This window comes from Solanum dulcamara, chromosome 4 (genome assembly GCF_947179165.1).
Source record: "Solanum dulcamara chromosome 4, daSolDulc1.2, whole genome shotgun sequence".
Lineage (NCBI taxonomy): Eukaryota > Viridiplantae > Streptophyta > Magnoliopsida > Solanales > Solanaceae > Solanum > Solanum dulcamara.
The window spans coordinates 20,949,998-20,976,126 of NC_077240.1; the positions used below are offsets into that span (position 1 = coordinate 20,949,998).

Sequence of the window (26,129 nt, forward strand, 5' to 3'; positions counted from 1 at the left end):
AAACTGGCCGGTGAGTGGAAGCTGAATTAACAGAAAATACTGAAGAGCTGTGACGATTTCGCCGGCGATGATGACGTCATCAATATTATCGTCTCAGCTCTTTTTGCTACTACGCACTCTTATCTTCAAGGTACTATTAATTACCAGAAATAATATTTTTCATTTAGAATTTAATATTTCTGTTACGTATTTTCTAAAGAAAACATGTTAGTATTTACATAGTTTCGATGGTCTTATCCGATGACCTACTAGTAGGCACAAAGTTAGCAGGTTCATTTGCACAAATTATGTCGTAAAAAAATATAACTTAGTTCCAATAAAATTTATGGTATAGAGGTAAAAATTCAAGGTCAAAATTCACAAGTTATGTTATAAAAGAGATAACCTATGCCTATAAAGGCAAAAATTCAGTTTCAGAACAAAACCTTTTAAATAATAAATAAAACAAGGCTTAATTGGCATAAAAAGCATAACTTAGTTCTTATAGAACTTATGCCAATAAAGGCAAAACTTTAATTTTAGAACTCATAAGTTAAGTTTTAAAAGACAACTTAATTCCTACAAAAATTGTGCCAAACAAGGCAAAAATTCTCTAAACTTATGCTAACGAAATTAAGTAACAAAAATACGACACTACTTATGTCGCATAACTTAGTTTCTACAAAATTTATGTCTTTCAAAATTATATCATCGATAAAGGTGAGTTGGTTCATAAATTTCATAAAATGAACAACAAAGACAAAATAAAAATTATTATATTCAAGGGCAAATTTAAATTACTCCAAAATACAAGTAATCCATGCAAAAACTTCAAGCTAGTTAATTGGGCTGCCCTAAAAATTGAGGGTTGGACCGACGTAAAGAGTAGATCACTAGCTTTGTGGGCCTGCCCAAACAAAATTAAGATATCGGGCAAAGGACGAAGGAACTGCCCAAATATTTATACTAAATCAATCAATTTACTTACCTATGAAAATAAAGTAAGTTACGATGAATTTAGGAAAAAATACTAGGAAAATCACCTTTGAATAAATAATTATTGATTTTAGCGATATTTTTTATCTATTATCATTTATAGCAATATATAGCAATATTATGATATATCCACTATATATTAAAAGTGAATTATGCATGCAATATAAATGTATTATAAGTGTTTTAAAATATATTATACTTGTTTGGTAAGAAATTGACACAATGTATTATAAGTGTATTAAAGTATGTGGTAAATATATTATCAATGAATAAAACTTGTATTATATGAGTTTTATAAATTATTCTTGCTAATATGTATTAAAATTGTATTATAAGTGTTCAGTGAAAAAAAATTATTGCTATAAATGATAAATATTTTCTTAATATAGTACATTTATGTAAATTTTCTATGAATTTAACAATACGATCCAATAAAATTTCACTAACACTTATAACGTTTGGAGGAGCTTTTATTTTAAAAAAATTTGATTTGCATAACATGACCACACGCCAAGCATATTCTTATCAGCACTCGTCATGACTCCTGCGTGATAAAACATAACGTGCAAATCTTAACTAATAACGAGTTTAGCTTTTAAGTATGGCTAAGAACTTAGCTTGAAGAGAATTGCAAATTTGTTTGGAGGGTTGTTACGTTTAGCTTCATAATAATGCTTTGAAGAATATAATATTTAGATAAGTTATATAGTTTTCCATCATTACACAATGCCACACATCATCAATATAAAGGACAAACGTATAAGAAAAGTTGGGCATGTGGTAGCTAGAGCTAGTATGAAAAAAAATAGGATAATTAATACAATAAGAGTATTAGATAATAAGCAAAGATGAAATGACACGACAAAACAAGAAAATGATTTGATCACATTAAATCGGTCGTTACATAAAATGTGACTTTTCGTCCTTAAGTAGTGATGAACTTAACGATACAATACAATAAATTTTTAAGTAACAATCAAAACAAATATTGTATTTAAACTAATAACACAATACAATACCGCAAGTAACAACTAACATCATCCTGTATAAACGAAATAAATTAAAGAATATATAAAACTATCATTATATTTTGATATACTATGCGGTAGCTTTCGCTCAAGAGCCAAGAGGGAGAAAAAAGTGTTCGATTCTCGACATTATAATCCACTCTCGTTTCCCTTCCTCTACCCCAAAGTTTTCTTTTTTTTGAAACATAAAATAAAATTTACTTTTTTTTGAAACATAAAATAAAATTTACTTTTAAGCCCTCTGGACTAAATTTATTAAACTGTGTTTGTTCATGAACTAACTGTATCGATTATTAATCTACGATTATTATTGTCATTATGCGTACAACTTGTTTTTTTTTTGAATTGATAGTATTTTTTGTGGAACACAAGGAAAATGTTTTAATTTTGTAAAATAAAATGTTCGATAAGGTTGAACAAGGAAAGGTAGATGTGGGCTCATTTATTTCATGGAAAAATGTAGTTTAAAAAAGTAAACACTTAGCGTTCTAATTTAGTAGTCGATGAATTGAGTTGAGAATCATAAGATTTCAGGTTTAAATTTTCAATAAAGATAAACAAAACAAATCAAAAAAATTAGATAATTTCTTCCCATTTCTCTTAGCCTTGTTGGATAAGGTACTCTGATATCTATTGTCAGTGGAAGGTAACAGGTATACTATGAAATTTGTCGAGAGGCATAAATTGACTCCAAACACTACAATCATAAAAAAAAACATAAAACACTATTCTGATACCAATTAACAAAAAATAAATGTTAAAATAAAGAGTACGTAGCATCGTTTGGCATATTCTAAAACGTGTAAAACATCATCTATCTAAAGTATATTTATTGCTTGTACGAAGCAGATGCTTGTTGACCTTATATGATTAAGACCAATAGATCAACAAAGGTAGTTTTTTAAGATTTAAAGTAATCTCCTTTGGGATATTTTTACAGCATTATCTCTACCCTTCTGGCCATTGGACTAAAGTTTCCCATGTGCAATTCGTTACCATTCCACCAAAAATGATCTTTAGCGGTAATTAATTAATGATAATAATTTAATTGCCACTAAAAATATCTTTTTTTAGGCAATTAACACTTTTTGTAAATGTCGTTAAAGCCTATAACGACATTGGATCTAATGACAATTAACTAATGCCGGTAAAAGTTTTAGCACTCGTTATTAATGTGCACATTTATTGCCGCTAAAAGTTGTTTTTGTTGTAGTGTACGTGCTTTAAAAGGCAGTTCAGTATATGAAGCATTCCACGTTCATGTAGTGTTCGGAAAAGAGCATCACCTCAAAGGAGTATACTTTGTTGTAGAGCTAGAATTTCACTAAGAAAATTCAAAATATAAAGAAGTAAACAATCAAAAAAATCACGGGGATTCAACATCAAATAACTGACCTTATATATCGATTGCAACAAATTTTCAAAAAATGTAAAATACGCACACATCACAAAAATTTGATGTAAAATAATTTTATTGATGGATCTTTGTGAATAGAATTTTGTGTTTTCCCTTGATTCTTCTCTTCTATTTTTTTTTGTGATTTGAGGGTTTTTAGTAACGCATTTTTCAAACGTAAAATGATTTGGACCTTGATTTATTTGATAGCCAAGAACATCAGGTAGCACTTCGATATTTCGAGTTGATCTTCGGAAAGAACACATCTTGATCGCTCATACACGGCCGTCTCAACAAGATTAAGGGCCTAAACCCAAAATTCATCAAGAGGCCCTAACTTTTTTTTTCTAGGTGACATATGTAAATTGAATGACAATAACAATAATAACATATTCTATGTTATCTTACAAGTGAAGTCTGCCGAGGGTGGAATGTATACAGACATTATGAAGTAAGAAGGTAAACCATATGTATACAGACTCATTTCCGAGGACATGACCTTAGATAGAAATGAGTGGAGGTCGCAGATTAGGCTAGAAGACTAGTTGGGATAGAATGGTATCTTGCTGTGTGTTGGTGTAGGGGGTCGAAGGTCTAGGCATACATTTATAGTTGTGTTGTTATTGCCTTTGATTATCACATTACTTTGCTATCGTTATTGTTCTTGTCTTGTAAAATTTGCATCATTTTTTTTTGCCATTATGCTATACATATTGTTTTTCTCTCTTACTTGGGACTGTGACTTTTGAGACGAGGGTCTTTCGAAAACAGTCTCTCTATCTCCATGAGATAGTAGTAAGGTCTGCGTATATCTTACCCTCTCCAGATCCCATTAGTGGAATTTCACTGGGTATGTTATTTTGTTGTTTTGTTGTTAAGGTAAACGATACAAATTTTCAATCGAAAAATATATAAAATCTGGTTCAAGAATTTAATAAATTGATATAGTGATATCGAAATAGTATTGAGCTAAATTTGAGAAGTTGTTATAATGATATCGAAATAGTGTTTTGTTGCTTCAATATAATGAGAATTTGTTGCAATGCTTGAAATTTCAAGAAGACATCAAAGAGCAGATTTGATCTTTTGAAAACAGACAACAATAGATTTTGCATAATGTAAAAGATTTAAACTTTTGGGAGATTTCAGAATATTCAATAATAAGAGAATTACCCGGAATGGTAAGCACCCTTCACTTCCAACCCTAAAGTTGTGAGTTCGAGTCATCAAGGGAGCAAAAATGGTGAGAGCTAAGAAAAAAAAGGAAGGATAAGAAAGAGAAATATAGGAAAAATGATCATGGTAGGTTAGTAATCAGAATATAAATGAGACAATAAAATAGATAGTCTTGTAAGACGGATACTACAATTACCTGAAAAAATTATTCAATTTTCCAATTATTACAGATGATAAATGAAAAAGTCCATTATACAGATGATATGACAGGGCTAAGGCAGTAATCTCGACAGAGATTAGGATGAGCTTTGATGAATAAAAGAAGAATTGGTAGAAATTCTCATAGGTGAAGCAAATCAACTCTATTTTCAGACAAAGAAGATAAAAAAAAGAAAACTATAGTGTCTAGGAAAGCTCCGGAGATTCTATGGAAAATTAAAAATATCCCCCCATCATAAATGGTTCAACCACGCCTGATGCCACGAAATGATTGAGAACTACGACGGATTGAAATGCTATATATATATATATATATATATATATATATATATATATATAATTGGAGTTCCCCAAACCATTGCTTTAGTGGCCTTATGATCGAGACGGCCCTATGCTCACACTTAAAAAAAAACAATATTTGCTATATTGATCTCTTTGTGAATACTCAAAGTTTATGAGATATTCAAAATGTTACTTTCAAGGACAAATGTATCCCTTTTATTGGTGTGAGAGCTAAGGTTTAGGATAGAGTAGCCTTCAAAAAACATGGATTGAGTTAGTTTTGTAGATGTTCATCTTAAATACAGTAAAATTTCGACGTCACATATATATAATATAAGTTTTTAATGAAGGAAATTCGAATTAACAACTTGCAGAATGTAATGTGGACAGCCTAAGGCAGACATACATATATAAATTTCTAATTTGTAAAACAAAGCAGAGAAGCCAAAATTTTGGTAGTTATGCTCTAGACATTGTCAACAACTAGGTAGATAAGTTTGTCAAGACTAGGAAAATTATTTTAGTATATATATAACCATCACATTAAGGTTTCATTGCACAATTCGCCCATTGAGCTTTTCTTTTAACCATATATAGCTAGTCTAGTTTTTCTTTCACATTATTCAGTTTCTCTTTTGCAGAAGAATATATTTGTTGCTTGCCTCATTTTATTCCCTGCACTTCCTTCAAGTCATTCCTTGAAAGATTCAACTATGGGGAACATCATTAATAAAAGTTCAAATCAGGATGATGCCAACGTGTTACTTCCAATTGATACCCCCTTTAGGTTTCCTTTTCCATTGCCCACTTGGCCTTCAGGTATTACTCTATGTTAATCAATCTGCAATCTTTCATGTTCAAGTTGTGCGCTTTGCCTCGCTTAGCTGACTCTTTAAGAGCACCATATTACTGTCTGGACAATAATATATTTGACAAAGTGATATGTTAGTTATTCAAAAAACGCTATGGTTTCAATTTATAGATACATTTTCTTGCATTACATGTAAAAAAACGAAGAGCGTTATGGTGCACGATGCATCCCATGTTAACACAAGATTCGAGAAAGGGTGCACCCCAAGGGGATTTGATGTGGCTAATTCCAGGACTCGAACACATGACCTATTAGTTCTTTGTTAAAGTTTGCGTTTTGGTTGTATTTTGCGCTTAAAGCACCAATAGATTTTTGCACTTTCTTGCAGTTTTCGCTTCTAACTACTCTGATCAGTTGTTCTGTTTATGTCATTTGCTTAACTATTAGGTCAAGGCTTTGGTAGTGGAATCATTGATCTTGGAGGATTACAAGTATCTCAAATATCATCCTTTACAAAAGTATGGGCTACCCAAGAAGGTGGACCAGATGGTCTTGGAGCTACATTTTTTGAACCATCAAATTTACCAAATGATTTCTTTATGCTTGGATCCTATAGCCAACCTAACAATTTACCCCTTTTTGGTTGGCTTCTTATTGGTAAAGATTCATCAGGAGATGCTCTAAAATTGCCAACTGACTACACCCTTGTATGGAGTAGTGAAAACTTGAAAATCAAACAGGATAGTGTTGGCTATATCTGGCTGCCAATTCCTCCTGAGGGCTATAAATCCGTTGGCCACGTTGTAACTACGTCGCCTCAGAAGCCTTCTCTTGACAAAATTCATTGTGTTCGTTCTGATTTAACGGATGTATCTGAAAGTCATGATTGGATTTGGGGAAATGATGGCTTGAATGTGTACTCATCAAGACCAAAAGACAGAGGAATTAAGGGTCTAGGAGTGTCTACTGGTGCTTTTTTGGCTTTAAATAACGGAGCTGCAGCAGATTCACTTGCTTGTTTGAAAAACGTCAAAGAAAATTCATCTGCTATGCCAAATTTAAACCAAGTTCAAGCACTATTTCAAGCCTTTTCTCCTTTGTATTACTTCCACCCTGATGAACAATATTTTCCTTCCTCTGTCACTTGGTTTTTCCAGAATGGAGTATTATTGTATACTAAAGGGCAAGAATCTACGCCGGTTCTTGTTCATCCAGACGGTTCAAATCTTCCTCAAGATGGTTCAAATGATGGCGCGTATTGGTTGGATTTACCAACTGATGATACAGCAAATGATCGCGTCAAGAATGGAGATTTCCAGACTGCCACAGCCTACTTACACATTAAACCAATGTTTGGCGCGACACATACTGATATCCAGTTGTGGCTATTTTACCCCTTTAACGGACCTGCTAGAGCAAAAATTGAATTCATAACAATTCCGTTAGGGAAAATTGGTCAGCATGTTGGCGATTGGGAACACGTTACGTTAAGGATTAGTAACTTCAATGGAGAGTTACAAGGCGTGTACTTCTCCCAACACAGTGGAGGAAATTGGGTGAGTGCACCTCAGCTTGAATTCGAGAATGGTAACAAGCCTGTGGCCTATTCATCATTGCATGGTCACGCTTGTTATTCGAAAACAGGGCAAAATATGCAGGGGAATGGCAATATTGGCATAAGAAATGACACAGCAAAGGGGCAGGTGATGGATACTGGAGCAAACTATTCAGTGGTGGCTGGTGAATATTTAAAAACTGTTGAGCCAGCATGGCTAAACTATGCTAGAGAATGGGGTCCAAAAATAAGCTATGATATTGCAAATGAGCTCAAAAAAATAGAGAGATTTTTGCCTGGAAAATTAAAGAAGGCAATTGAGAAACTTGTGAAAAGTTTACCAAATGAGGTTTTGGGTGAGGAAGGACCTACTGGACCAAAGTTTAAGGACATGTGGTATGGTGATGAAAGGGGTTAATCATCGTGTGATTAAAATGGGGTTGGTTTGTTTTTTTCTCGTCAATGATTGTACCATATAGTTATGGTTTCGTTTGGTTATAGATTTTAAATTTGAAATTTAAAATTTTTTAAAAATTTAAATTTTATCTTTGGAATTTTAAATTGTGTTTGGACATGCATTTTACTTGAAAAAAATTGAAGTGAAAGTCACAGAAACACCAATATTTAATTTGAAAATAATTTTTTAAAATTTGATCCAAAATTTATGATCAAACGCTAGCTTAGCTACAAGATAAAAGATTGGTAATACCTTTGGATCGGTTTGGTCATAACAACTTTTTCTGGAACAACTTTTCATTTTATTTGAAATCAATGTTTGGCCATAAAATTTTCAAATAAAACTCAAAATTGTGTTTCAAATTTTGAGAACGTCTTACCATCTATTTTTCAACTCACTTTTTATTTTTAAAATTGTATTTAAGTACATTTAAGCATGAATATTATTCAAAATATTTTTTGCGAAAAGTATAACAATTTTCAAACTCCAACTCTATAAGATTCAAATAAAGTAAAAAATATTTGAAATTTACTATGAAGATCATACTTAACTTGAGATGCATTACATTCTTCCGCATATATTTGGCTCATCATATGGACAATACTGGAGATTTTATACTTCTCTTTTATCACATTTCGTCGATAAGTAAATAAATTTAGCACCAAATATGATTGTTCAGGTGACATGACATTGGTGAACCAAATTAAATAAATTGAGAGTATTTTTAGCCCTTTCTCTGGATTAAAATAGATAACGTATATCCTTATAAAATGATTTATGAAATCATTCTTCCAAGTCATTTGATGGAGATTTGGACATATTTTGAACAAGAATTATAGCTAAAAATCACAGACGGAATTCGTCTCATCTTTATATATTGTTACTCCTTTTGTTTCATTTTATGTAAAATTGTTTGACTTGGCACGAAGATGATTAAGAGAAAAAGTAAGATTTTTAAAATTTGTGGTCTAAAAATTTTTAGACCTTTGTATGGTTGTAAATCATTTCATTAAGAGTAAAAATAAAAATTAAAATTAAATTATTTCTAATAATAAGGTGACATTACTAAAAAGAAAAACAATGTCACATAAAATAAAATAAGTCATACGTGCAAACGTGTCCAAAAACTAGTACTTTTATACAAGATAAATAAATTTTACTTTATTATACACTTTTATATAAGACTACTGTATTGTTTATATAATTTTATAAATAATGTATAATAAAAAATAAATATTGTTGCAAAAAATAACTAATTATGCTGGTAAATTGAAAAGGTGGCTACGCAAGTACAAAGTGTTATGTGGCCCGTATATTTTGAAAATGAGAATTTTCGCATATAACCACTTAAAAATATTTTTATTATGTTTCATAACTATAATTTGCTAATTACAATTCGTAGTTATAGTTATAGCAATATTTGTATAATTCGCGCAATATTTGTATACGTTTGTATAATTCGCTATACAATTCGCAATTTTGGTATAACGTTTGTATATTTCACTATATAAATCATGCACAACATTTATAGAATTCGCTATATAATTTGTAGAGTTTTTATATTTCGCTATACAATTCGATTCGCCCACAGCGTTTGTATAAATCGCACGAATTATACAAAACTTAAACTGTAATTACATCTAGATATTTACCGCGAGGCATAACTAATTCAAACGATAGATATATTAGCTAATTAACTAGTATATATTTGCTTATTCGCGTAATTTTTCCTTTTGAAAATTTTCCATAATTTAATAAGCACAATGCAGCTTCCGCAAAACCAAACTAGAAATCAAATCTAAAAGGAAGAGAATGGTATCTCGTACACATTCCGACGATTGGCCGAGCGAATTGGGCTTTTGGCTGACCACAAATTTAGGTGATCCCTTTTATGAGAATTAATTACTACTCCCTTTATTCCGAAAATGGACACATATTAAGAAAAACATTCAAGGACATAATTTAAATCATACTTTTCACCATTTGCTTTTTGTAAAATCATAAATATAATTTTGCAAGTAATGTGATTTATCTCCTAGAAAATATAAAGCTTCAATAAATGAAAGGGCAAATATGAAAAAAGTTTCAAACATCCATCTTGACCTTTGAACAATTCAATTATTTTGAACAATAAAAAACTCCTCAAAAATTCAATTAATATGAAATAAAGGGAGTATTTTACAAGAATAGCTTTGAAGGTGTGAATTTTTTCTCAATTTTTAACCTTGCTAGCCAATGAATTTTTTGTCTAAGTTTAATAGTTTTTGACCTTGAAGATTTGTCCATTGAGCCAGAGGAGGTCAACAGTTCTACGCTTAAACAACATACTCTGCATTCTGCAACTCCGTCAACTCTTTTCTTTTTTTAAAAAAATAAAAATAAAATTGAGGGTAGGTAAAAGAGAAATGGAGAAGTGAATTATAAAGTGGAGAATCGAACCCTTCACCAATAAGATGAAAATTCAGACAATCAAGCAATTCAACTACTAAGATTCCTCCAGCCTCACCAATTCTTTGATTTAATTCTGAACATTTTTTTCTCTCAAAATTTAGCTACCTTAGCTTGACAAGTTTTTTTGTTTAGAAATTAGGAAAAAAAAATTGTTAATAAAATTGAATATTAGACATGAGAAGACTAAGTTCTCTTTAATTAAATTGCATTTGGTACTGGGAAACCACTCCAGATTAATTTTACAAAATGCATATTGGTTGTAAACCATTTTTAATGACTACTTTGAAGTTGTGATGTATTCCGATAGTAATAAAAAAAAAATATTCGAATATTTTAATGCTGCATGACGGATATATTTTGCTTCGTGGAGAGTTGGCTTGATGTACAAAGTTAAACAGATAACTATTGACTAAAATGTTGTAACTTTTTCTTTCCGTATTTGGGATAGAAATGGTGTTAGGTGAAAGTTAACAGTTAAAAATTAGCTGAAAAAATAATTTGCTCCACTCGTCTAAGTTTGGGCAGGTCATTAATTTGTTTATTTTTAGCTCAACCTATTTTAATTTGCTCAATATATTCCGTCTAAAAGTTGGTGATTAAAGCTAAATATGTTGCTCAAATTGATCTATGAGACATTTATTTAAAATATTTTTTTGGTTTGATGATATGTTATATATAGCCATAAAACAATATTAAATAAATTACAATAAAACAAACAATATGCAAAAGTTGCTTGAGTTATGACTCATTGTTTAGCTTATCTTGATCCAACTCATTTCACTTCAAATAACCTTCAGATGAATCAAACTTTTCGCTCATTTATTAATTTATTTCATTTTAATCCGTCCAAATTCAACTGAGATCCCAACCCTCCACCAAGCATTTTGCAAGTCCAATCGCATCAATTTGTTATTAAGTTATTATCATAGGGGTATTATTAATGTGAATCTTAACAACCAAACCAACCTAAACCTTAACATTAAATCAAATCAAATAAAAGAAGATAATGAAGGTAGATGACATGACTTGATCACTCATCATCCCTTAGTCTCAAAACCTACATAATACGACATCGTTCGTAGCATGAATAACCCTATTTCTCAGTTTCAACGTCACGCAGACTTAATGTTTTCTGTTATAATGGTATTTCCCTATTGCTAAGCTTTAAATTATAAATTTCAACATCAAGTGAGTCTCCATGGTTACCGAAAACAATGACACTTTATAACTTATTTTTTATTTTATATTGTCCATCACGATAATGTACATTCCAACAGCTACTTGGTGCTTATAATTAAGAAAAAAAGACACATCTAATATATATATCATAATTAGCTCAGTTCATGCTCTGAAGCTCTTGTTGTCTTGAACTACGCAATGGAAAGAGAAATGTAAGAAGCTATTATACTCATCTTCTTTTTTTACATAGATTATCTATGCTTAGCTTCTTAATTATAGACATTTTGTTTTAATTTTTTTAATTCTAGTTTTTGACGGATTGAATAGGAGGATGAAGTTTATTCTTGTTCTTTGACTGTAGACTATAGTATTAGAATATTTACTGTTTATGATTTAAGATCATTGTTACAAGTAGAAAATCAAATTTTGGATCGATGGGTTCTCTTAAGCTATTTGAGAATTTAAGTTTTATGGATTTAACCTTAAGATTTTTATTACCAAACCCATTATTTTTTTTCATAAGAAATTTATGAATCATGAATGATCAACAATGACATATAAATGTTCAACTCTTTATTATTGTTTTCTTTTGGTTTCTTATCAAATATACTGGAAAAAAAATAATCATTGACTGGAAACAGAAATACCTTTACGAAAATGAAAATGCAATAACAAACACTCTTTTATAAAACTATTTTCTTCACTCTTCAATTAGTATATAAATGTGCACAAAAAAGGGGGGGGGGGGGATTTATTACAAGCTAGAAGTTTTTCTTTAACAAAAAAAAGTTGGATGATTTATATGTAAAAAATATAATTTGACTTTAAATATAATGTAATTTTCTGATGAAAAGGCTCGAATGAACCCTTTCTACCACTTAGCTCCTTCAAGGGAGGAAGGAAGACTTGGCTTTTGTGGATAAGCACATTATGAAAAGGTCAACACTCAATTTTCTCACTAATTAGAGATAATTTATGGCATTTGATTGGTTGTTTACTGAACTTCTTCTTGTTGAATTTATGATGTTAACAAACTTAACAAACCATTAGCAATCTATGGGAAAAGAATGGCCACGAATGATTCATTTATCATTTGATAAGTTACAGGATAATTTAAAGAAAGGAAAATTAAAAATGCAGCTTGAAATATAGGGAAATGTTGTTACACATCATTAATTAAAAAGAAAGTCAATTAGGTTACCCAACCCTTGCTATTTTACGTAATAAGCTAGAGGTTTTTTTTTTCATTCAAAATTATAATAATCGTTTTCTTAGATTTCTTTTATTTGTCTCCCTCTATTATATTTATTATTGTAAAGAGCTGTACATACGTGTTTTATCTTTTCCATATTTGCATAGCAATCTTACAAATGGCTGGTAATTATGGCTCCATGACTTATTAATTATGATTTATTGCCTGTGTCTATGTACGTACTTGTTTCTACTACTTAATTTGAGAGTTAGGTGCAGCAGAAGTGAATTAATGGATTGTTTTAATCAAATGAGCAGAATATAGGATTGTTTTAGTTTTGGAACCACACAAAAGCAAAATTAAAATATTAAACTCCCCTAGGCCTAAAATACGAGGTTGGAAATGAAACCACGTGGAATTAAACCCCAAAAATACATGGTCAAAACAATATTAGTTCCTTTTAATTTATACCCATATATCGTTTGGGTAAGGAAAATGTTACAAAAAGGTAATATATAAGGAAAATAATACAATAATAGAGAATAAATAATATTATTTTGATCACCTCTTTTACATATTATTCACTATAAAATATTTACACAAAAAGTTTATATAGGAAAGAAATATACTTTGCACACAAATCCTATCTTAGAGGCTGGAAATCATTAAAAAAAAATTCTTTTTGGTTGGATGATATATATATGGAATTAAATATTAAACCAAAAATATACTATATTGTAATACTCATGCAGATCATTACAAAATTATGGATAAAATAAAGTTTCTCTAGGTATAACAAAAATATGGTCAAAAGCTGCTACCCCTACCCCACCCACCCCAACCCCCCAACACACAAGTGTGTGTATATATATATATATATATATATATATTTATTTATTTATTTATTATAAGTTGAGCATATCGCGGGAAATCAGATAAAACTTTCTTGGAACACCTAATTTTTCTACTTCTATATATGGTTTAGAAGCTCTAAGATCTACTTCTTCACCCCTCACACCCCCCTCCCCCTCATTTTATTCTTGATAAAAAACACACCACTCTTTCTTTTTCTTTCTTCAAAAGAAACAAAGCATTATAAGGTAATCTCCAAATCCAATGATGTTCATTTTGATTAGTGTGTAACAATATCTATCATTTCAATAACTCTTAATCTTATAATATATTTGAACTACACTAGCTAGGCCTGCACCTGCACATATATACATATACTTACAAACATGTTTCTTTTAATTTAATGTTATTTTATTATTACTTATAATAATTAGTTAAAGTTCTTGGTTAAAAGCACGATAAAATTCGTTATTCCCTTTTTTTAATTCTTCTAATCTTTTGTTAGAGCAGGCCGGCATACAGAGATTTGTCCCATATTCTTGATCTTTAATTATTTAATTACTAGTATTATTACTTTCTTGAATTTGTTAAATATTCTATTAAAGCATGCCTAGAAAGAAGATCAATTCACTTTGTTTTATTAAAATTTTGTTTGTTTAATTAACGTTAAAAAATGAATTAGGAGAAGATTAATGGAAGGACAAAATCAAGGAGGAGAAGTGAGAAGACTTCATATCATATATTTTCTTAGTAGAAAAGGTCGTATTGAACATCCTCATCTTATCAGAGTTCGTCATTTCTCTAGAAATGGCATTCGTCTTAGAGGTTTGTTTTCAAAATCTAATTATTTTTCATTTAATTTTTTTAATTGTGAGACAAAAAAATGATTAATTGGATAATTATAGATGTTAAGAGATGGTTGGGAGAATTGCGAGGAAAAGACATGCCTGAATCTTTTGCTTGGTCATATAAGAGGTTAGTACAAGTTTTTATAATTTCATGAATTTGCTTGCAAGTTGAGTTGTTTGCTTAAAAATTAGTGTTCTTCAAAAAAAAAAAAGGGAAACTTAGCTTAAGTAACTTAGTGTTCTTCTCTCAAAATGAAAATGGATACCCCCTATAAAGTATAGAGGTGATGAATCAACATCAAGGTGTCAAATAACACAATCAATAAGAGTTTTCGATAAGTGACAGTGAATAATGTGTTAGACTGTCTAGCAAAACATTTCTGTGTACGAATTAAGTGTTTAGAATGCGTGAATATATATAGTCATAATAGTTTATTCGAAATTTTGAATCTTTGTCTATTAAAATCAGAATGGAGGTACAAATCTCATATTACAAAATAAAATTTAATATTGTGAAATGAAAACTTACAGACTCACTGTTCACTAAATCAATAACATAGCATGTTTTTATGCATACATTTTTATTATGCATAAAAATTGACATTAACTATAATTAAACTATATATATTTTCCCCTCTATCATTTGATCATTGGTAGATTAACGCAACTTTGTGTAATTTGATCGAGTTGGGAAAGCCATAGCTTCTTGATGTATCGATAGTTTATTAAGAGTCGATCCCTCCTAACGAAGTGATGAGTCAATCAAACTATCTTGTTGAATCTTGTCCACGGAAATCAGAATGAAGGTACAAATCTCATATTACAAAGTAAAATTTAATCATATCACGCCTCAAAAATCAATCTCTCAATTAATTGTGCTGGAAATATATGATATGGAAGTTGGGATTTTTTTCCTAAAAATAGAAAATAAATTGAGTAAGTCAAATTTTGTGACGCAGGAAATACAAGACAGGATATGTGTGGCAAGACTTATTGGATGAAGATCTCATTACTCCAATTTCGGACAATGAATATGTCCTTAAAGGATCCGAAATTCCATCTACTACCCCTATTAAAGGTAACTATCCCCTTTTTCGACTTAATTTTTCAATCGATGGTTCAGTAAATATCGAAACATTAATTGATGACCTGATAAAAATAATACTTACAACACTTCACTATCACAAATAAGATAGTGCAGCATCTTTTTTAATATTGTTGATACATTTAAATTAAATTATTGCTTAAATGACCAACATTTTCCTTATTTTGAGCAATAATATGGAGTTGAGCATAATTGAAATTGAATTTATAATGGCAGCATGGTACATATAATTGTACAATATTTTTATGTTTTTTCGAAAGGCATAATACATAAATATGCTTTTTAATTTGACATCAATTGATATTTATGTTCTTCAATTTTGGATATGTACAAATAAGCACTTAAATTTGTATAAATGAATACTTAGACACATGTGTCTTACGTGTATTATATCATGTAAGACGTAAATTAACATATAGGATGTCAAGTAGGATGTGTGTCTACTCACCATGCGTTTGGCCACAAATTTTCTCAAGTTTTGATAAAATTTTAAAAAATAATATTTTGTACCTGTAAGTTCTAAAAATTATTTAAAATACCCATAAGTTTGTGTTATTATTTTATAATGAACATGTTCCGTTAAAAAAAATCTTATAACATGATTGATAACAATCAACAACAACAAAATAATAATATAGACAAGAGCAATACATTAATCGAATTAAAAATAGATTATTATTTTTTCTCAATTTTGTCACTTAAACTATTCTTTTTCGGAGGATGTAATAACAAACTATTATTTTATAAATCTTTCCAAGTTTTCTTTAAGAGGGATTAATGGTCTTGGTTGATCATATTAATAGAGTAAGTTGGTAGATAAATATTCAATTGAAATTAATAAATGATTGATGTTTTTATAAAATATAAAAGTTTGGGGTTATTTTTAAAAAATTTAAAACTTCTCAAGTTTCAAGTTCTATTTTTTTTTAGAACTTGGCAGCTTGGAGATTTTGCCAAATATATCTGCCAAGTAATAACAAATTGTATAGACAAACACAAATTTCTAAATATTTTTTTAATTTTTTTCTAAAAAAACTACTTTGGTCAAACGTTTGTCAAGTTTCTAAATACATGTATTATAATCTTTTCTAAAGGTAAGTGATAGCTTTTGAAAGGAAAAAAAATATTTGTCTAAGAAATGTAACAATTTTACCACCTCCTCTTCTCATTAAATGAATATTGCCTTATTTTAGTGTTGGAAAAGGAAATTTAATAATCTTTGCTTCGTTTTAGTGTCGGAAAAGGAAATTTAATAATTAATGATGAATATTTTAACTTACTTACCATCACTTCCAAAGAAGGTAAATTAATCCATAGATTTAGTGAATAAATATCAATCAATCTTAAGATCTCTTATTCAAGAAAAGTATTATAAATTGAACCTCCCATTATCAATTTTTTTGCAGATGGTGAAAAAGGAGTAACAACAAAAATGCAACCAAAGGAACAAAAAAAACAAGCAGAAGATTTTCTCATGGATTCATCAAAGAAAATCCCTTCAGAAATCGAAGAAGAATCTCAAAACATTGGCTCTGAAACTTCTACACTCACCACAGATTCACCAAAATTCCAAGAAGAAGAAGTTGGTAACAAATTCGAGAACAATTCTTCTTTTTCTTCTAATTCTTCTTCCTCTGTTTCTTCTTTTGGTTCAATGAAAACCAAGAAAAAAACAGAGGATAACGAAGAAAAGATAAGCACTACTCTGAGTAGTGAAAAAACATCGAAAACCCCAAAATTCAATAAAAGTAGAAGCTATTCAAATGGGGCTTCAAGTATTTTCAGGAATTTGATTACTTGTGGCGCTGTGGATACTAATGACTCTGGAATTATTCCACTCAAAAAGAATAAGACTTCTTTAAGTGCTGCTGCTTCTGCTGAAAAAACAGTAAGTTTTTCGTCAGAGATCTGTAAAGCTGACAAAATTGGAGGATCTCAGAGGATTTTTGGTACTGCTTGGAATCAACAACAGACTAACGGAAGGTAATTTTCGCATTTTAAGTTTTTATTTATTACCAACAGTTATAAGAAATAACTAAGTGTTGATTGCAGGAAAAGCTATGATGGGGCATTCAGTAACAAAAGTGAATTTGGTAGTCGTAGATCAATGTCTGCTAATTATAAGCCAATCAATGGACCCAACTGCTCGTAAGTTCCTTCATTACAAATAGACTAAATATTATTCTTTCCTTTTCAAAATAAATGGCGTTTTTATCTTTTAAAATTATCCCCACTTATATAATCATAAATCATTAATTATCTTTTTTTTTATTAGGAATAAGTTAGTACAAACACTTCTTATTTTTATAAATAAATAATTTTAACCGATATATCTAAACTAAAAATACCATTTATTTGAAATTAAAATAGTATACCATTTGTTCACTTTTACTTGATACATTCATTATAAAAAATATTGATTAACATAATTATTTACCACATATCTCTATTAATTGATGTTTAGTTTTAAATCTTGAAAATGATTTGTAGAATTAGTAATAAATATTAAGGGTCATAAAATAGAATTTTTTTTTGTCTTTCTTGATATGTTAAAAATGACAAATAAAAATGAAAATTTATGTTGGAATTGCTGCTAAGTACTCTCTCTTTCACTTTCACTTATCAACTATTTCAACATAAATTTTTATTTTTGTTTGTTATTTTTAACATAGCTAAAAAAAAGACTAAAAACAATTCATTTTTAACACGGTTACTTATTTTCTAAATTATTTTTTCAATTTCTAATAATAACTATCAATTAATAGAAATAGTATAATAAAATAATCATATCAAACATTATTTTTCTAATAGATATATCAAATGATAAATAAAAAGGAAGGAAATTACTTAAACGTATGTCATTAAATTGAGGCACAAATACACAAAGTTCCATTAAACATTATATTTTTAGTTATTTAAAAAGTTTATTTCTCTTCAATAAATATTCTCTCTTTAATCTCTCTTCAATAAATAAAAAGCAAGTAAATCTAAGTAATCACTATATTGAAGTATGTGTATGTAATCTTCACTTAGATTTTCTATATTAATTAGTCAATATTTATTAATTTCAAAAATAATTATTACTAAGGATAAAATTGAAAAATTATACTCATTTATATCTTAATTCTTGTTAAATAATGTCAGCATAGTACTAATTTATGAGTGTGTTGCAGGCAATGTGGGAAGCCATTCAAGCCAGAGAAACTTCATGCCCACATGAAATCCTGCAAAGGGATGAAAGCTCTGGCAAAGGGGGCTAATTCTGTTACCTCTGCTGCTACTGACAAGACATTCGAGGATGCATCAAAAGTGGATTCTGTTTCTGCAAACTGTTTGACTCATTAAATGCGAGCTTTCATTTTTTTAAAATTATTTTTATTCACCTTCTATCGGAATTAGATTATGTTTTTTTTTTTTTTAAGAACTTGGACAAGCCTTCCATGTATATTTTTGAGTAAGAAGGTTCACAGGCAAAAAGCCTAAACAATTCAGAAGTGGTCTCCTTTTACTTGCATTCAATAGTAATAAGCCTGATTTTCCATCTTAATCTCAAGTATAGACTGGTTGAAGAAGCTTCGAATTACGCCGTGTGAATCTAAATTAGTTGAGCCGATGTATGACATGGATATCAGTTTAAAGGGCAGTCCGGTGTGCTAAAGCTGCAATATACGCAGGGTCCAGGAAAGAACCCAACTACAAAAAATCTACTGTACGCAGCTTTACCTCGCATTTCTGACAGAGGCTGTTTCAAGGCTTGAATCTGTGACCTCCTGGTCACATGGCAGGAACGTTACTAGTTACTCTGAGGCTTCCCTTCAACATGGATACCAAATAAAACAAGCAAAAATAATAAGACAACAGACAAACTTTTGATGTTGAAAATATCTCTAATTTAAGTTTTTCTTTCTCAAGTTCAATGAAGATAAATTCTTCTTTACATTTGGATACTGAAGCAGTATGCCATATTTACCCCTCTCTAAATATCTTAGAGCCTAATTAACTGGGAATGGTGTTAATGACCATATTCAAGTCAGAGGAACATACCTAATCTAATAGCATCTTTAAAGAACAACCAAATTTCCAGGCTGTTAGTAGTCAATAGCTAAGATCATTGTTGGTTACTTGCCTCCAAGAATCGAGGAGTCCACATGATCGAGCAAAAACCTATATAACTTCTTTTTTAATCCTTCTACCCTCTCGTCTACTCTATTCTCTAACTTAACAATGTCATCCAACCACTGATTGACCCTTTTGAGCTGACCAAGAAGACCTGCAATTTCAGGATTCCCGTCCACAGTATTCAGCCCAAACCCCTTGCTCAATGAATCTTCTAAGAAGTTCAAGAACCAAGCACGAGATGAAGAAAGCAACTTTTCTGCTAAATTTGCAGCCTCCTTCAGCCCACTCCCTTTGGACCACTCTTCCCTTTTAATATTTGTTCTTCTTGTAGGTGGTAACTGCTGCTTCGATTTAGTTACTGATCTTCTTCCATTAGAATCAGGACCAGACAGCCCGTTGGTTTTAGTGCTTTGCTTGTTTTTAGGCGAATGGTTCTCTTCTTCGCAATTTTTTGGATTGTTCTCAAGTATTATGTAGTGAGATTTCTCATCATCCAAAACTCCCTTCTTGCCTTCCTTTATGAACAAACAAAAATTGGAAAGTTCGGAATCAATTGCAGCTTGAATCCAAGAGGCCGCGTTTTTATTGGTAAAATTATGGCAAATTTCTGGAAAGGGATTCTGCAGACAGAACTTGTCATTGCCTTTTGCTTCAGGAGTTCTTGTCACCAATGATTTTGTAAGAGACGCTTCTTTCTGCATGTTTTGATGAAGGTTCAAAAATTGCTCAACCAGTTGCCCCGCAGGTACTTTCTTTGATGATTCACATAGTTCTGCAAACACACTGTAGAGAGCTGTAAGGAGGAAGCTTACCTTATGTCTAAAGGGTAGAACACAGGTTCAGAAGAAAGTTACCACTGCCAGTGTCATTTCAAACCATAATTAATTCATGAAAGCATTCAGAGAATTTGTTTCGATAAAGAAGACAGTGATCAGATAATCAACTCTTGGCAAACAACACCTGAACCATGTTCACTAAGAAACTAGAGAATAGGATATCCAGCTAAACACAGAGATCGAAGAAGTTCGTGATTCAATACTAACTGAAGGCTGATTCAGGACATGTTTGTTTTAATTTAAATACCAAATCAATTCATCAATAGATCAATTTCAAATAAGTCAATGCTTAAAAGTACTGTTAACGTAACAGAAAGTTGTGAACAAATATAGCTCTTAAAACTACTAATACTAATCTCTAACTTAAATTAAAAGGCAAGCAGAATCCTAGATTTGGAAACAGAATAAGGTGGACCTAACCAACTTACATTGAAAGAAATGAGATTGATACACAACTAAAAAACTTAACCAAATTTGTCCATCGCGAGGCAATCAAGAAAGCCGTAAAGTGAAAATATAGCATACAAAAAGGTGATCTAATACAACCATTCTTGCTTGTACATTGAAAAGGATAAGACTAGATAAAACGTGTCTCTAAGGATTACTTTTACTTTATTTCCAACTAATAGATAAAGATAATATCTAGTAATTATAAGTGATGTGTAGGTTAGGCGCATGTAAGGACATGGTGCAACCTGAATGGGACACTCCTAAAGAAAGGATTGCAGAGACTCAAAAGACAGCAAACACCACATAATCTTGCATGGTACCAATATATAAACTATGAACCTAATGCAAGATAACATTGTAGGATGAGTGATGGGGTGGAGCGCAATAAATCTATCTAATCAAGATTGACCCACATATGGGTATTATAGAACTAAGCGAACAAGAGGTAACACAATTTATTAATAAATACACACCAAGATATGTGATTATATTCCAGTAGTTTCAAGTCAAGTACCGGTAAAAATACAAGCAAAGTAGAGGCATCGAAAAAAAAAACTGAACCATTACCTCATGCACTGGATAACACCTTCTATGGTAGCAGCTTCTTCTAATGCATGCATAGCAGACAGAAATGCGACATTCCTATAACTTGTAACTTCCTGAAGAGATTATAATTCACAATTCGATAGACAAGCATACCGCTATCATAGACTAAAAAACAAGAACATTCATCATACCTTGCCAAGATCATGAATTGTTGATGGAAATGAACTCCATGAAATCCTTGAGTCAGACCAATTTTGAAAACTGAGGGCCACCCTTGTCAGATTGCCCGGAAGAGTCTCAGCTTGTGAAAGCTCTAAATCTTTTCTAATGGGCTTGCTAACTGATCTTGGTGAGACAATAAGCTCTAGATTTTTTCTAGTAGGCTTGCTAACTAATCTTGGTGACACAAGCTCTAGATCTTTTCTAATGGGCTTGCTAATTGATCTTGGTGATACAATATTATTCTTACTTGTAAGCGGTGAAATGCTAGCAGTTGAATGCCTTGGTGTTGAAACTTTGTCTAAAGAAGGCTTCTTCACAGAAGGAAGCTGCAAAATATCGATTCATCCATTTCAATCACAATCAACAGAACATAGGCATGGAGTTTCTCTTAAAAGACTTGGTCAATATTATATGAGACCAACTAAAATTTCACATTCATCGGATGAAACAACACCAATATCATTATTCATGATTACTCACCGTCCGAACTCTATAACATACAGAAGCAAGCCATATACCTACAGGGATACAGTCCTAAGCATTTCCAAGTAGCCAGGTAGCTTGAGTTACAACAGTGTTACAAAATCTCGATTTAGCGTGAACAGATTGATCCAGTATCCAGTCCGGTTGTAAGTTTAATCTAAATATGAACTTAATGTGATTTCTTTGAAGAACCAAACAAGGAAAAAGACAAGGACATTGAAATTAACTTAGTGCATTATTGTTTAACCATTTTTGCTCTAGGTTTAATGATTGAATCAGCAATTGACCTAAAAACAAGAGAAACAAAAAATACTCTCCTAACAAACAGCAATAATGGCAATGAATAAACAGAAAAAAAAACTGTAGATGCTAACAGCATTAAAGCACCGAATATAATCACTTGAAAAGAGAAAACTTTACAACTATGTCAAGCCTAACATAAATGAAGTCACATTCTGCCAAAAGTTGATCAACAATTAATTTATGCGGTAACTTACAGAATCCGAACCCGGAAAACCGGTTTTGAATTTGGACCTAGGTGTAGCTCCAGCACCATTTTTCTCACCGGGGATCCGATCCCATCCTCTTCTAACTGAATCCAAACTCAATCTCCTCATCTCTAACCCCTCCACCTTCCCATTCCCAATGGACTGTCTTCTTGATTTTATATCTTCACTCACTGCCACTCTGTTTATTTTGGTTTTAGCTTCGACCCTTTTCACTTCACCATTCTTCTTCCCTCTTTTCGGGTCGGGTCGGTTCCTGGCAGTGAGAAAATCACTGGAAATCAAATCTTTAGGATCTCCAACACATGGGCGCCTGTTGGGAACCGGCTTGACTCCACGAAGAACCGGAACAGGGGAACCTGAGTCAAGACGAGTGACATGAATGAACTGACCGAGTTGGATCTTGTCACTCAGTATCAACTCAACATCTTGTTCTGATACAGAAACGTAAGCTGAATGTTGAGAATCTGATACCCTTAGATAAAATCCCCTGCTTTTCCATAGATCATCATCAAGTGAAGGAACAATACTAATCACCTGAAAACCCCATAAAAATAAAAGATAAGCAAAAAAAATTAACAGCATTGTTATAAAAGAAAAGTATTTTTTAAAAAACATGCCTGAAGAAGAGCAGAGCGGTGTTGGCCAGCAACTTTGGTTTCTTTATCATCAATATGTTGCAAAAGTTTAAGCAAAATACCAGGCGTGAGAGACGCCATTAGTGCAAACAAGTTGAAACAGAGAGTAAAAAGAAAAATAATCAAACATGGCACGCAAAGAAGGAAAAGGGCAAAAGGGGAGAAAGTTGGTAAATGGGGATAGCAGCAAGATTTGAGAGGGTATAGGGAAGAGTGAGTTTGAGGGGAAGCCTTAGCGAATCTCAAAACGGAAGGGAGATCGCTAAAGGACGCGTGTCAAATAGGGATGTGGTTATTCGGTGACAGAGTTGCAGAAATGGTACAGAAGAAAGAAGAGAGAGAGAGAAGAGGAGCAATGGGCGCAGAGATATATATATATTTATATATATGAGAGTACATCCGTAAAGAGGAAGGCAGTAGAAGACAAGATTCAACTAAAAAGGTAGCATGCTCCTACTTGGACAAATTACAAAACATTCAAAATTATCCAAAATAAACTTTCATTTTTACGGATGTGACTAGGAGGTCACGGGTTCAAACCTCTGGCAAAAATGCAAGGTAAGGCTGCGTACAACAGACCCTTGTGGTCGGGCCCTTCCCCGGACCCTGCGCATAGCGGGAGCTTAAGTGCACCGGACTGCCCTTTTTTTTTTAATATATTATAAAAAAATTATTATTATTTTTTATATTTTACCTTTAACATTGATTATCTATTTCTCAAACTATTTCTAAAGGGCATTACGAGACAAGTAAAAATAAACGAAAAAGAGTAATTTTTTTATGTAAACACTGAATAGTTTTGATCATTCTACTTGGCATTTAATCATAGATTATAGTAATTTATTTTTAAATATTTGTTTGACTATGCAATATGATCAAATTTTTGAAATTTTGAGTTTCAAATATTTATAAGTTTTGTCAATTTTTTTGGACTTCCACTCATTAAACTTCAAATTTCTAAAATCACAATTTCAAAAACTTATTCACTATATTAAAAATAAATACTTATTTTTACTCCCAACCAGAAAACCCCCTAATCATTATTGTAATTTGTGAACATCATGTGGTCCTTCTAAATGCACTTAGGTATGATATAAATAGTGGATAAGTTATTCTAAATCTGTCAATCAAACAAGACGCTGAAATTTTATCTCTGAATTATTTTTTTATCTCAAGACTATTTATACTTATCCCTTACCCCAAACAACCCCTTAGGAACTAGGATTGCTTTACTTTGGTAAGTTTTCTCCTCTTTTTTCAATTGGAAAATACGTTAACATGCGCTAAGAAAAGGTACAAGTCAAACTATTTGGGTGAAAAAGGTTCCGATAGGGACGGATCTAAATAAATGGATTAAAATAAATCAAGGACGGGTTATTTCGTTTTAAGGCTGCCAAGTGAGGAGTGGTCTAAAATAAGGATATTTTTATATCAAAATATAACAGTAATATTTGTGTGATCCTTTTTGGTTAAAAATTTATTAACGAGAGAGAGAGAAAGAGATCGTAATGCATCCCCGAGAGGATAACAGACATAGATCAAATTATAATATTTGTTCATATGTTTGGTTCAGGTTGAGCAAAAGGTATGATTAACTAAGATTTCTTTGATCACATGTTTGATAAAAAAAAAAAATCAAAGTTCTTCATACCATAATTATCATATTATTTTTATATCACATTCTATGGAATAACATCCTAAAATAAAATAATAAAATGATATGCTTGTCCTACTTCAAAATAGTTTCACGACGATTTAAATTTTAAAAAACAAGTTTATTTCAATGTGTCTAGTTTAAACCAATTACATATTTTATATTTTAAAAAACGTGTATCTAATTTATAATCCAATGAACCTCAATACAATAAAGTCTATTATTATTGTTTAGGGACAACTTTTTTCCAACCAAATGACTCTTTTTAAGTGTACATTTTGCACCTTCAATATGAGGCAAATTTGAAATATACTTGTAATATAATTTTCGCATAAATAAAAAAATAAAAACTCAGATAATCAATCAACTAAAATCCTAAAATTCTCAATCAAATTAATTCTCATTAATCAAACGATGAGAAAAAAATAGGAGGACATGGGCTGGTTTTCTTCCTAAAAAGCTCTTAATTTAAACTCAAACGTGAGCACATTTTGGCAAGGAATCATGAGAGAACAAAACCAAACTAAAGGACAAATGGGTACTTAAATGAATGACACACACATATATATCGAAGCTTTTGACAGAGTACCATATCGACCAAAGTCAAGATAGTGACTCTTCAAGTAACGTGACATCTTTTATTATCAGAAAATGGATCAAAAATATCTTTAAATTATTTGATATGAACAAAAATATCATTCGTTTATAATTTGATTCAAAAATATTTTTTCTGTCAATATTTTAGTTTAGAAATACCCATATTATTATTTAATAAGTCAAAAATGCCCCTATTGTTACAAAATGGATCAAAATGTCCTTTTCCAAATAAATATATTTTTAAAAAATAAATAAATCTTGTTCCTTATTAAAATATATATTACTTTTAAAAAAAACTCTATTCTTGTTTTCTTTCTTTTTAAACAACTTTAAGTAATAAAAATGTATGAAATTATTTTATTCTTCCTAATCTCATTTTATTAATTTTAAAAGAATAATTTCATGTACTCTAAGTTTTAATGGATAATATATGTCATATATATGAAATCATAATAAATCCATCATTAATTTTTATTCAAATAACAATAAAAAATAATTATAATAAAATAAGAATTTTTTTTAATTTTTTTATAATTGAAGTAGAATAAACAT

The 26,129-nt window shown here is 30.9% G+C and overlaps 3 protein-coding genes across 3 annotated transcripts; 2 read left to right on the forward strand and 1 right to left on the reverse strand.

Annotated features, from left to right (window-relative positions):
• The first annotated feature begins 5,654 nt into the window (after window positions 1–5,654).
• Window positions 5,655–7,934, forward strand: LOC129884834 (hypothetical protein At1g04090-like). Its single transcript, XM_055959111.1, has 2 exons — window positions 5,655–5,895; window positions 6,335–7,934. Exons 1-2 carry the CDS (start codon window positions 5,790–5,792, stop codon window positions 7,858–7,860), a joined length of 1,632 nt encoding a protein of 543 aa, XP_055815086.1. The 5' UTR covers window positions 5,655–5,789; the 3' UTR covers window positions 7,861–7,934.
• A 6,327-nt stretch (window positions 7,935–14,261) lies between these two features.
• Window positions 14,262–19,008, forward strand: LOC129886886 (protein SOSEKI 1). The gene is made up of 6 exons (XM_055961772.1): window positions 14,262–14,398; window positions 14,479–14,548; window positions 15,381–15,499; window positions 16,933–17,509; window positions 17,579–17,674; window positions 18,700–19,008. Exons 1-6 carry the CDS (start codon window positions 14,266–14,268, stop codon window positions 18,869–18,871), a joined length of 1,167 nt encoding a protein of 388 aa, XP_055817747.1. The 5' UTR covers window positions 14,262–14,265; the 3' UTR covers window positions 18,872–19,008.
• A 400-nt stretch (window positions 19,009–19,408) lies between these two features.
• LOC129886887 (uncharacterized) lies at window positions 19,409–23,653 on the reverse strand. The gene is made up of 5 exons (XM_055961773.1): window positions 23,309–23,653; window positions 22,680–23,225; window positions 21,669–22,025; window positions 21,499–21,590; window positions 19,409–20,428 (listed from the first exon to the last, which is right to left on the reverse strand). The coding sequence occupies exons 1-5, from the start codon at window positions 23,405–23,407 to the stop codon at window positions 19,645–19,647; spliced, it is 1,878 nt and encodes a 625-aa protein (XP_055817748.1). The 5' UTR covers window positions 23,408–23,653; the 3' UTR covers window positions 19,409–19,644.
• Between the last annotated feature and the right edge of the window lie 2,476 nt (window positions 23,654–26,129).

Coding starts and splice junctions, on each gene's coding strand:
- LOC129886886 (XM_055961772.1), top strand. CDS start 14,266: ATGGAAGGACAAAATCAAGGAGGAGAAGTGAGAAGACTTCATATCATA. Junction 14,549..15,380: donor TTTGCTTGGTCATATAAGAG/GTTAGTACAAGT, acceptor TTTGTGACGCAG/GAAATACAAGACAGGATATG. Junction 15,500..16,932: donor ATCTACTACCCCTATTAAAG/GTAACTATCCCC, acceptor ATTTTTTTGCAG/ATGGTGAAAAAGGAGTAACA.
- LOC129886887 (XM_055961773.1), bottom strand. CDS start 23,407: ATGGCGTCTCTCACGCCTGGTATTTTGCTTAAACTTTTGCAACATATT. Junction 22,026..22,679: donor GTTTTCCGGGTTCGGATTCT/GTAAGTTACCGC, acceptor GATATTTTGCAG/CTTCCTTCTGTGAAGAAGCC. Junction 20,429..21,498: donor GGTGTTATCCAGTGCATGAG/GTAATGGTTCAG, acceptor AGCTCTCTACAG/TGTGTTTGCAGAACTATGTG.
- LOC129884834 (XM_055959111.1), top strand. CDS start 5,790: ATGGGGAACATCATTAATAAAAGTTCAAATCAGGATGATGCCAACGTG. Junction 5,896..6,334: donor ATTGCCCACTTGGCCTTCAG/GTATTACTCTAT, acceptor CTTAACTATTAG/GTCAAGGCTTTGGTAGTGGA.